Below are 13,736 nucleotides of genomic sequence, written 5' to 3' on the forward strand. Positions count from 1 at the left end.
ATGTACCCAACCTATATGCCAAAATGTACCCATTCTCTTCCAACTACAACATTAATTTTTTGTGTGTAAATATCGTACATGTGTAGCTGAAAAGATCGCCATGGAAACCCCTTCCTGCCTGCCTTTTTTGGCGTTGATGTGGACGTATATAACTCCCCTGTACTCAATCATTTTACCTCACAGAATGCCTCACACAATGCGGGAAATTGCGGGAAATTGCGTTTTAGAGCGTCAGAAATACCAATATTTCCCGGAGGAGCATGCCCTCAGACCCCCTAGATCGGTCAGGCCTTTGGCCCTCCCTGGACGGCAGAGCCATCGGTCTGGCGGAAACGCGAAATGTTGCCCCAGCAGAACTTCAGTTATTTGTTGATGCACGCGGCCTGGTATCTCAATCGCCGTCGTAACCACTGCTATTGTTCAGAGGCTATTATCATTGCTAAAACTGACTGGGGCCGGGGGAGGGCCAGTGAAAAAAATTTGGGGCCGGGGGGAGGGCCATGGAAAAACTTTTTAACAGCTAGCCTAGACTAACTTTGCACCAGAACACCCCCACCCCCCTCCCCCAGTAAATAACGTCAGGTCCCTTAGCTACAAGAAGGATACCACAACTTAACACAAACAAGACCATAGCATGTCCAGGTCAAAAGTTACAAAAAATTGAAGTTCTGCTGCAGTACCAAGGTCACACACCAAGGGGCCCAAAATGGACCCTGACCTTCATCTTTACAACACCTACTCACATACCAAATATCATTACAATCCATTCCAAAGTTCTAGAGTTATGCATATGGTGACCACAAATAATGGAAACACAACCAGACAGACACACACACATACACACACACAGACACACCAAAAACTATACCTCCATTTTTCATGGAGGTAATTAGCTACAGTGCCATGAATATTCAGATATGCATATATTTGTGGGTGTATAAATATATACAAACACAAATATATATGCACGATGATCCCCTTTGAGAGCCTATGGACCTGCAGCAGTAGTCTGCAGACATACAGGCACATGATGATCCACATGTGGCGCGGGAACGTGCGCTCCTTTCTGACGTGTCATCGTTGTAACGCTCGCCACACCAGCAGGTCAGGAATGCCGTACATGCCATGATCCGTCTTTTCACGCCACTTCCGCCCTGACATCGACACGCTCGTACCGTCCACATCTTGCTTCTTTCTTCCACATGAAAGGCCTGGATCTATAGGCCTGCCACAGAGCACAGGGGGGCACTTCTTCTTTTGGATGTCAGGGGTCAGTCAGATCCTACATTTTACACTGAACTTGTTCTGAGTACAGTCAGTTCTAGTTCCATGTTACATCAGATTCGGTCCTTTTCTATGGTAATCGTTGGCCTTACACTCCCGTCCTCCCGTCTTTACTTTTTTTACCCAAATGGCAGGTCACCCACTTGGCACCCTACATGCCCTCCACATGTCTCTCTGGGGCTCAGTATGGGGACTGGATGTGAAGGCCTGACATTCAAACTAGGAAGCAAAACCATCATGTGGTTGTACATCACTTCAGATTAAAGTGTGCATAGTTTTCACCAGAATGTTTTCCTAATGCTATTGGGCTTTGATTTCTGTAACAATCTTTCTCCACAAGTGAACTGTAAGAATGAACAATGCCCACTGAAGGAGCGATTCCACTTCTTGCATCACATCTACAATTACAATATCACCACCAATAAACACGCAAAGTTGATATAGATTTATTTGTCAGACTGGCCACTTAGTTTGTAAGATTTGAAAACACTGTTTCTGAAAACTTCACACAAATAGTATCTTATCATCATCAGACTTCAGAGCTTCACAAATTCCTAAAGTAGCCTCCAAAAGGGTTTAAATAGGGAACATGTGATGTCAGGTTGACCTGGAAATATGCTAACCATGCCAACCCTGCTGCACCCCTCCCCCTGCCAGTTACTAATCTGGTATTTCCCATATAGACTGCTGGTCTTCACTATACTATGTCCTTGGGAAGGATCCTCTAATAAACAAGAGCTGTTATCTTGTCTCATTGATTATGCAACTAAGGGTATAACTAGCATACTAGTAATTCATTTTAATAATTGATGGTTTTAGAGTTTCTCAGCCTCATAACTTTGCCAAGTAATTTTGTCTAAGTACAATGCAAATGATATGCAAAGAGGTCGCGTATTAGCAAAACTCATATGGATTCATCATTTCGTCTTTCCAAACTGGAAGCTACAGACAGTAGTATTTCCTCATACATCATGCACGTGATTTACATAATCTATGTCTGAAATCAGTTGCCTTTATCTAAATCTACATGACTTTTTGTGTCACTTGAAATATGCCATCATTTCATTATCATGATGCATAATGATGAAATGCCATCATTTACTACTTACTGCTATCATTTATTATTACACAAATTCGGTCATGATTTGTATTATTTCTATATAATATTCCGATCTCAAACCAAGTTACGTACTCAGTATGAAGTACCCGTCATTCAGCACAACTGAAATATTAATTACTCTCATTTAGGGCTGGGTATCGGTACAGCGTACCAGTATAAAACCGTTTTTTCTTATTGGACCAGTCCAGAAAAAACGGACCTAAAAAAATATTAGGTGGACCGGATGTTGGACCGATTAGAAAATTTACAGATTGTTTTATCAGGCATTCACACATTTTGGCGCTGGCAGGTGGAAGAAAATAACAAGAGTGAAGTAGGGTAGAGTAACCTCCTTGGGTAGAGTCTGTAGTAATTTCTACCAAGTTTTACAGCCAGTCATACAGGTGCAGTCAGTGTTGTAGGATTTTAAAACACCAGTTTAAGTCTAATACTCCACCAAACAGATTTCTTTGTAGTGAAATGGCCCATTGGTATGAGTCATCCTGAATCAGGTCTAGGTTCAGGTCCGGACCTGGACCTGATCCTCTGGACCTAAACCGGACCTGGACCTGAATTTTCTGTACCGGTACCCACCCCTACTCTCATTAATGCAAACCAAGCCATAATTTGCATAATTAGCATACTACAGTATGATGTTGGTCTTCATCACAGCTACCTACGGGTGAACGACTACTGAGGTTGAACTCTGTATTTAGCATTTGTACCACTAGTATCACTACCACAAAAACTTCAGCAAAATTTTCTACAATGAACAAAGGCAGCAATAGATCTTCTAGGTCAAGATGACTTATAAATAAAAATAGAGAGTGACAGAAAAATGTATGCCTAACTCAATTTATGACATATTGCCTTGTTAAATCATCTTTCTTCACTAGAAGACCTTACACTCTACTTCACTGAATAAATCCAGATGAACAATGGTGAAGATGATGCATTATTGAACTGTCAGGGAATACTTTAGTGTCTGCCATGAAGGACAGATCATACTGGAAAAATTGTACTTCGGACTGCACTATGATGATGATGATGGTTTTATGAATGATAGCACACATGTAGAACAATACCTAACATGCATCACACCCCTCAGGAGCTTTCATTAATTAGCATACTGTAACTAAGCAATTGTTTCTTTGTTTCTTCTGTTCAGGTATGTTACAGGCATTCAGGCGCTCCAAAGATACATATATATATAGCATATAGCTACTTCATGTACACCTTGTCCAACCTGTTTTACCCTCACCTACAATAACAGTCTGACTGGTAAATGATTACCTACTGTACTTACCAACCAACCGGTAGTGTTTCTGTTGGCGCCGACAGTTTTTTGGCCCTTTGAGTAAGAACAGCAGCACAGTTTTCGCCATGGCCATAATGGTGAGAAGCAATTACTATCTTCTGCACACACATGTACAAATATAATATCCCACACAGGAAGCCATACTGGGCTTTCTTCCCTAACCTCAGAACATACATGTAGATCAACTTTTACATTGTTGATTCCTGGTCTGTTTACCCTTCACCTGAAAAGTGGTCATCTTGGGCAGTTTTACACAGTGGACAGTTCAAAGTGCCTGGGGCAGAGGAAGGGATGCAACATTTCCAGAAGTGGACAGATCTGAGTCATGGGAGCCCGGGAGGCATGTTGGAGAGTGACCTTTAGTCAGCAGTACTGCAGCTATTGTCCACACATGCCTGTTGTAGATATCAGCTGACATAATGGGTCATACCACTACTTGAAATACAGGTAAGGCCACACTATATTTATTTGTTGCTTCTCGGATTCCCTTGTTCATTTTTCTCACTTTGGAAAAAAAGTCCTGAGAAAAATAATACAGGTTTTGCCATTACAAACCTGTAAATAGTGCTATTCATTTATAGCCACATACACATAACTTCAGTCTCAGTAAAAACAATGCATTTTGGTTAGAACAGTTAGTAACAAATCAAAGGAAGGGATTTATTTCATGAAGTATGCCATTGAAAGCTGAAAACTTGAATAATCCTGTAACTGTTGTTTTTGGTATTATTTAAGCCATACGTCTTCACCCCAGACCTTTTGAAAAAAATTCATTTTTATTTTTTTCTGACCTGTCGGCCTAATTTTTTCTGAATTTTTTCTGAAAATTGAGAAGCAACAAATAAATTTGGTGGGGCCTAAGCTAAATCTGTGTGGTCAAATCTTGGGAGGCAATCAGCTTGCAAATTAAAGGTACAGTAACCACTTTTCCTACGATCCTTGAAATTTCCCCACATCCTGTGATCGCAAACGGAAAATCGTGACAGCAACAGTTTGCAAACGACATGTTACAATTCACTGCTCAAAATGGCAGCACGATTCAACAGTATAATTTAAAAAAAGAATGGTGGTAAAATTGGCAAACTTGGTTCATATATTTTGTTTTATTTCTTAAACTTATTTACATTTCTTTCTTTCTAAAGGGGGTGGGGAAGCACGATATGGTTCGTAGTTCCATATAATTCTACTTTATGTCTGTGAAGTTGTTTGTTGCCAGTAAAGTATGCATTTAAAGTGTAATTAACACCATGCAAACTTTGTATTCTATGATATTCTAAAGCTTAAATGTCCAGTGTTTCCCAATGTGAGTGCACCAATTAAATCTCTCAGGATAGTGTCTTCAGAACAGACCTGGTGTGTTATGCCATAAGGACTGGTATATCGAGTATGAAATACAGACCTTTTAAAAGTACTAGATAATGAACAGTAATTAGGACTTTTCTGAGGGGAATTAAGAAGGAAATTTCAGGTACATGTAGAGCCCACCCATCACTCTGTGCATGCTGATGTCACATGTTTGCAAAGTCACCTGATCCAGTCATTTGGTCTGTAGGAAAGTCGAAAATTTGAAGACAATGGATATCAAGACAATAGAAGTTCTTGACACAGTAAGTTTGTGTTCACACCATCCTAACATCAGCCATCTCTAAGAGGTTGAACAGTGTGCCAAGAGTTTGTCTTACACATGCTTCTGTCCCTATCAGTGAGATCGCGTGGCGCAGCGGCAGCGTGTTTGCTTCGGAACTAAGAGATCTCAAGTTCGAATCCAGCTGTGTGTCACCGATCTTGTGCCCTTGGGAAAGGCACTTTACACAGCTTTCTTCACTTTACTCAGGTGAAAATGAGTAATTAGCTTCGGCTAGGGCCGTCCCTCGGATAGGACATAAAATGAAGGTCCCGTGTTTGGGGAGAGCCACACCCCAGGCATGTTAAAGAACCCACCACACGTGGATGGTGCGATGTGAGTGGTTCACAACCTACAGTACCTTGGCCGCACCTGGGGCAATTACTGTTGTATTGAGGTCACCTGAGTGGCGCCGAATGGCAGCTTGCTCCAGACCCTTGCGATTTAGCCCCACCTATTGTAAGCTCCTCGCAATTCAGCCCCTGGCTGCCAAGAGAGAGTTTTTGGCCCACCCAATAACAATAATGACCAGCACTTATGGTGTACTCTTGAGTTTGGTGGTACGACTATTGCGATGCAGCTTTTTTTTTCAGTATGGTCACCATATCAGCTCAAATTATCTATTCAATTGTCCAACATTTTTTTCAAATTGCTAATAATACTGCTGTTAACAGTTAAAAAGCATTTGAGCTCTGGCCAGCATTACCCACATCAACTAGGAATATGTTTTCCATTGGGCTTACAACTTCTGTTACAATCCCCTGTTGGAAATTCTGCCATAATGAACCTCACCAGATGCTCCTGACTCCATCAGACGAATGGCCTTGGCCTTGGCGAGTTCCAGCGCCGTGACCCAGCGCTGACGCTCCACCTCCGAGCTGGCCTTCAGGTGGTAACACTGTGTGCCGCCATTGGAGATGACAAAGTTGCAGGAGTCCTCAACATCGATATACGCGCCCGCCAGGTTGATGGTCCCACGGCAGGTATGGGCCATCTCTGCTTGAGTCCTGTACAAAATGTTACAATATTGTAGTTCAAGTGTACTGAATATCATTCAATACAGAAGAAAACTATTACTCTAGTAACTTGATCTTGGAATCCGTCAAAGGACTGTTTTAAAAATCTAGCCAGTTACTTGAGAAACTGTTATCCTGCATATCTTATTATCTGGATGGCACTAGGGGTGGGTACCAGTACATCGATATCATACTGGTACAAAACCGTTTTTCTTGTTGGACCGGTCTGAAAAAAACAGACCTGAAAAAAGTGTCCCCAGAACTTCCACAATATGCCGCAATACCAAAACATACAACTGCTTCCTGCAAAAATAATATATTTCAGGTTAGAACAGTGTAACATATTGTTTGAAATCATTTTCTATCTTAATGTTTGTCACTGGGTACAGAAAAGGTAAGCTCCTATTTAATATGCCATCATATCAGGAATCTGACTGGGGGAGGGGGATCTAGAAAATTTCACAACAAACCAAGTGCAACTAGCAAACAAGCACTCTGGGTTCTCTAGCCATCAAAGGCAAATTTTGACAGCATAGCGACTTAAGCCTTGGCTGGTGGATAGGCCAACCAAACAATTTTTGGTTGCTTTCGCAAACTGTGGCAATGGTCTGGGAGCTTCCCTCAACTGGGGGAAGTTCCTGAATTTCTATGGCCGCCCATTCAGCCCTCGCTTTCTCGCACAAGCCAGCAGAGATTTTTTCGGGTACTTGTTTTCAACTACTAATCATGGAAGCTCATCTGTTGTTTTCAAATCCTTCGTAACACGCCGTGTATTGAAATGTGTTGTCCTGTTGTCCCCACCCCACAACTTATGCCAACATGAGCAGAAAGGCTGGCAAATGTGGCTATACTGCAAGTTACAAATAGAAGAAATGATGTACATAAAAACAATATGCATAGCTTTGCAGCCTTCCTAGAATTACGAGTATAGTACCAGATTGATTTATTTGAGGTCCTTTTACTTTTTAGTTACTATTTATTCATGCAATAACCTCAAATTAAGTTTACACCACCACTTTGGCAGCAACTTGCACTACATTTTGAATTTAAAAAATTGTTTTACTCTATTTGATTATGATATTTCACAAGTTTTTTTAACTTGCATGAAAGCAAGTATCTATACATCATCAAGCAATGGTACAAGCATGCTATCAGTTAAAGTTAAATATTATCCGTTGACTACTTTAGGCAATTTTTGCGCAAAGTTTTTTTTTATCTATGTCGTTCTGATAGAGCACTGTAGAAGGGGGAAATATTCAACTGGAAGACAATGGATTGCCCTAGCACAGGTCTTAACCACAACTATCAATATACCACATGTTCACATTGTGTTTAACAGGTGGAAAAAACTTACAGACCAGTCAATATTTTTGAAGGGAGAATTTATCTTGGGGTAGCTCTTTCCATAGGTTAAACACTCAGCTACTTCCAAGCTTTTTTTCAGACAGGTGGCATACAAGCACACACAAACACTGCCAAGAACATTTATTTTTACCAAATTAAGCAGTCACAGGTGCACTTTTTCAGTTTGGGTTTTTAGAAACCTTAACTCACCTATCCCTTATTTGGAGACCATGTAAGCAGAATTGAAGTCAGTATATGGATATGTTGCCAATATCCTACCTGTAGAAGCCAGGGCAGCAGATATACTCCAGGATCTTCTCACAAGATGGCATGACTATCCTCCAGGCTCCACTCACAACATTATGTACCAACCACAATACAGATCACCAGTCTACATCACTTCTTACAATAACCTCCACATGGCAGCCACAGCCAGACAGCAAGTATGAGGGAGTGTCCACATTTTCCCTTAGACATAGCATGCAGGAACAGAGTATCTTAACATGGTCTGATGGTATAAAACATGCGCCAAAAATTCATTGTCCATATGATTGCAAACTTGGCTCTATAACAGTACAATTACAAATATCATCCTGCTCCTTGTACTTCCCAGAGTTGAACCCACTTTTCTTATCATAAATTTATCCAGTTGGCACAAATCTACAATGTGAGATCTCCACAGCTGTGATGTACTGTTTCTTCAAACAACCCACTGCAAATATCCTACATGGAAAACTACACTACTGCATGTCCATGTCCATCCATGTCTTCCAATGTCATCAGACACATGCGGCCGTTCTGCTACAGTACAAGCTGCAGCAGGGTAGGCTGTGATGGCTGAGTGCCAGCCCTGCAAGGGTGCACTGCAGCATGCATTGGTGGGCCTCTGCTAATTGGATTGCACATGGACAGGCCTTGGGGAGCTCAGAATAAGATTCACTCCCTCCAGCGTGTCAAATCATTTGCCAACAAAAGGCAGAGGGCTGGGAGGTAATCAATGGTTTTTGGGTGTGGCCAATATTCATCAGGCATGTTAATATGTGGAATGAAAATGAGTTGGCTTTTACTAGAAGCATCTCCGCAGGCATGATACAAAATCACCAGTACTCTAAGTCTAATGGAGATCTAAATAAACCAATAAAACAAACTCCGTTTTATTGACTGAACAGGGAAAGAATACACTTATTCCATTCCACTGGTGCACAACTTAGTTGCAAATTGAAAATTACATGTAACTAGAAAGGCCAAAATTTGCTTATGAGCAAATTCAGCTTATTTCACTCCATCTTCTCCATGCAAAAATGGATTATTCCATATATATTAACCTTTGGTCTAAAAATACCCCCAAATTCCAAAATAAATCATTCTCAGACTGAAGTTCTGTGTGCATATTTCCCAGGCACCTCTATACCAGGTTTAAGTGGATCATCATTTGGTTGTAATACTTTGGCACAGGAGCCAAAAATATACATTTTTACCTTCGCCAAGAAGGCTATGTTTTGAGTAGCGTATGTTATATGTATGTATGTATGTATGCATGTATGTAACTGAACTGAACTGATGTATGTATGTATGTATCCATGCATGCATGCATGTTTGTAATGTAGAAGACCAGCATAACTCAAGAACGTCTGGATGGGGAACAGGTTTTCTGCGCGTGGAGAATTTGCGCGTGCGCGTGAAAAATTAAAGTTCCTGAAATATGTCAGAAAATGTGCAGCAAGGAATTCTAAGGCAGAAAATTTTGAACCTATGACATAATTTCCCATCTGTTACCTAAATTTTTGGTTTGAAAAAACTCTGATTTCTAGATCCCTTGGGAATAAGTTAATATATTTTGAAAATTTCAAAATCACATAAATTTGACATAAATACAGTCAAACCTGTATTAGGGGCCACCTCTACAGAGGGGCCACCTGTCCATAGTGGCCACTTTTTTGTCGGTTCCTTGGGTATTATCTACAAGTTGCCACCTCTATACAGAGGCCACCTGTCTATAGTGGCCAAATTTGCCCGGTCCCTTGAGTGGTCGCTATAGACAGGTTTGACTGTATATGGAAAAATTACTCAAATGAGGTTTTATATTGTAAAATGTAACAATTTGAGGCTTTTCTCCATTCTAGAAGCTTCATTTCATATTTCTTGAAGCAAATTGTTTCACGCGCAAATTTCATACTTTTTTGCGCGTGAAAACTTAACATTTAAAAATCACTTGAAAATCACTCAGATTAAGATTTTGTACTCTAGTGCAACAATATGTTACTTAATTCCATTTTAAGCCATCTTGTTTGAGCTTTTAAGTATAAAACTGCAAAACTCTTGGGAATCAGCTAATTTGCATATTGTCACGCACAGGTTTTTCACGCGCAAGTTTTCACGCGCATAAAACCCCAACCCTCTGGATGGATTGTATTGATATTCGGTATGTGATCATGAGTAGGTCTTGATGAGACCTGGGAACAATTAGATTTTGGGACCCCTAGCAGCCTGTACTGCAGCGGGTTTGATATCTTCCAGGGTTGATATCTTGAGTTCTGAACATGCTGTGGCTATGATTTTTGAGTGGTAGACAGCTCTTGATGCCGAGACTCAGGCTTTTAGCCAGGCATGCGTCAACGCGTCATCTGGACGCCCTTTTCTTAGAATAACAAGAAATTTTATGCCCCTGGACGCCCTATACTGGGGAGAAAATCCACTGACAAGCATGAAATTCTGATTGACCAGGGATGCTACAAGGTCATCTGTGGTCACAGTCTTCTACTGTGACATCTGTAACAGTATTTTTGCCTCTTGGGATACCTTAGAATGGACTATTTTAACTTAAAATCATCAAAAACTCAGCACCATGGAAGGTGGATGCCCCCAGACCACCCTACAAAAGTCACTTACCGCGACTCACCCATAAGTTTGGACACCCTATTATAAAATCCTAGCTAAAAGCCTGGCCGAGAGGTATAGGTTTGGGCCCCATAGCGGCTTATTTTTTAACTGCAGGGCAAGTTTAGTGTCATACTTTAAAAGGGAATAACTCAACAAGGGGTTGACAGATTGTTATGATTTTTGGTATGTAGATGTCACAAGTATAAAATTCTCATAATTAATCATTAAGCGGTTTTGCAATTTTCGCATATAATATGCAAATCAGTTCCTCATTAGCATATTTGGTATCTGCTTAGGTTCAATCTATCATGTGTTACATGTATTTAAGGTATCGGACCGGAGTTTCTTTTACGATTTCGGAGGTTGGCGGACAGCCTCAGGCCGAAGGGCTACAGTTCCGCTATGAAACGTAGTACGCAAAACTTAATCAATATGGTGGAAAGCCGTTTACTGCCTCTTTCCGACAAACCTATTGGTATCGTCTGTTGCCTCTTTATTTTGGGTAGAATATGTAGTAAAATTTTAATTTTGGACCCGAAAACTATCATTTTTTAACACTTTTTTGATCGAAGCTGCTTGGAAAAAAAGAATTTTCCCAGGATAACGGCCTACATGATGTACGTGGTAGAGAAGCTAAATTCTTCATGTTTATGCAAAATGAAAATAAAAAAATTCCATGTGATAACATTTTTGCAATCTCCGATGACGTAATTTCTTCGAAATCGCATGAAAAACGATGCTATTTGGGTCATCAGGCGAAAAAAACGCATCACCGTTGCAGCGGACTAATACAAACATGGTTTCGCTGGAGGGCCAACTACTCCTCGCACAGAAATAATACAACATACGGGCTTTTCAGGAAATACGACAAATCTATGCTCCGCTATAACAATCACCAAGCAATAGGGAGCAAAAGTTAGGGAGACAACAGCTTTCGGCCTATTACACCACCCTTCCGCCAACTCCGGTCAGATTTGAACTCCGACCCGGAACCTTAAGTCAAGATATTGAGAACAATGCAACTATGCAATTTCTACATTAATTATGCAAATTAAGGCCTCATTTGCATAACATGTATATCATTATGAGCCTCTTTGCCTAAGCTACCTGCATGCCTAAAATTATGTCAATCTGTCATTTCTTTCTGCAGTTGTCCTTTTTGGAATGCCTTTGGAAAAAAATGCCCCTGCATAAATGTTAGGACAGAGAGAGATGGGCACGAATCACTACTACAGGATGTCGGGGAGCCCCTACGACCACTGAGGTTACGGGCCGTGAGTGAGAGTGAGTGATAAATGTTAGGGGGCTGAAACTTGCCCCACTTTGTCATGACGCTGAAAGTTATCTACCACTAAAATGTCCGGGACAAGAGATACATTGAAAAAAATGCTTTGATAAATTATTCTCATTAATTATGCAAATGTGCTCCTAGTTTGCATAATTAGTATTTTATTTTGTTTAAGGTAGGATTTCAGGGTGGCTGAGCAAAATTTCAAAATGATATTTTCCAAAAAATAACTATCAATGTTATTTGTTATGTTGTTCTATTTTCATAATCTAACATACTTTCCTATCAAATGTCGCTTTTTGTCTGTCAAAATTCAAGAATTGTTCAGGCACACTCACACGGAGACGTATTGGCACGTGACATGTTTAATCGAGTCTGATGTGCTGGTTCAAGTACATAGTTCCGCAACAGACGATGTCACAGGCCTAGCCTAGAGACGCTAGGCATAGGAATGAACTGAATACAGGACAAGTATTCCTTACAGAAAGGCACTGTAACAATAACAATAAGATGAACAGTAAATTGTCGTAAAACGTATAAACTCTCTTTAAAAGTGACCGCTCTACAGTCCTGAAGTGGAATACAGTTGTGCTCTCGCCTATCTATCTGAGGCCTAAAAGAGCTAAAATACTGTAGATGGAAATGACTTCTGGCACTAACTGCACGTTGCAGTGACGTGCTGGTCTTACAGATAATCGACATACGTAAAAACTTGCTAAAACACTGACTAAGCTCTACTATGGTGCTGAGACTAAACTAGGTGGTGGGTTAAAAGACGGGATAAGATAACGAACGACTGGAATAGAAAGTTCAAGGACGTTGTTGGGCGGTGGATGGCAGTTCGTTCGAGATCTGGAGTTCTCACTCTGGTTCTCGCAAGATCTCGCGGTGTCCATCACGTGGTTTGCCCCAAAATTCCCCCGTATGACGTCGTCTCGTCATACGCCCATAATTGTTCAGGCACACTCACTCGGAGACGTATTGGCGCGTGACATGTTTAATCGAGTCTGATGTGCTGGTTCAAGTACATAGTTCCGCAACAGACGATGTCACAGGCCAAGCCGCAGGGGCCAAGAAGACTCCAATGGTGGGGGCGAGCTGCTTACAGGCGCTGTAGAATGAGGTGCCGCATGACTGCTGGTACACGTAGGTGTTGCTCTACCGTTGCTCTATGAGGTCTCTCTCGTTGGCTTGAATGGTCTTGGACCAAGTGTTCTACCAATGGTCGTAGACAGGGCATAACGACGCCGGGTCTCCAGCTGCCGCTTGTGTTTGTGAGGGCGACACCTGGGTCGAAGGGGAAAGCCGCTTCCCGTCTTGTCCGTGGAGGACCTGTGGCTGTACATGGAACCCGAAGAGTTACTGTCTTGTCAAATGTGTGCGTTGTAGCTGGACATTGGACAAGGATGTCCACCGTCTTTTTTGGTGAAGACTTTGGGGCAGGCCGTAATACTCTCATGTCCCTAATAAACGTACCGGGACGTTTATTTTTTTCAGCCTCACAATCCACCCGGTACGTTCTTATTTTGGACGGTACGTTTATTTTTTTCTGAAAATTGGGGCTTTGCTAAGCCAGGACCCTCAAAGAATTGAAGTTTTTGGGGTTTCTGCCCATATTTCCGCGGTATTTTTGCTCAAAATTCACTATTTGTCGGGCGAAACAGCGCGGATTTCCCCGCGTTTTGACCCGTGTACGCGGTACACTTTCAGTGATTTCGTTCCATCTCGCTATGACGCTACGAAGTAAATGTTGTTCTTGGGGGAAAATAAGACACCGCACTGACGTTTTGAAATACAATTTTTACATAAATAACTTTTAGTTTTAATTTAGTAGTAGTTTACAGTCTCTGTTTACATCGTAAACCAGCACCTTGCACGATGAA

General features: G+C 41.3%; 1 protein-coding gene across 1 annotated transcript in view; it reads right to left on the reverse strand.

Annotated features, from left to right (window-relative positions):
* LOC118426101 (oxysterol-binding protein 1-like) overlaps positions 1 to 13,736 on the reverse strand; it is a 45,187-nt gene that overhangs the window by 25,068 nt on the left and 6,383 nt on the right. Inside the window, exon 2 of the mRNA XM_035835359.1 lies at positions 6,118 to 6,332. Within this exon, the coding sequence (XP_035691252.1) occupies positions 6,118 to 6,332 (215 nt within the window). The remainder of the gene's footprint in view (positions 1 to 6,117; positions 6,333 to 13,736) is intronic.

This window comes from Branchiostoma floridae, chromosome 11 (assembly GCF_000003815.2).
Source record: "Branchiostoma floridae strain S238N-H82 chromosome 11, Bfl_VNyyK, whole genome shotgun sequence".
Classification (NCBI taxonomy): Eukaryota; Metazoa; Chordata; class Leptocardii; order Amphioxiformes; family Branchiostomatidae; genus Branchiostoma; species Branchiostoma floridae.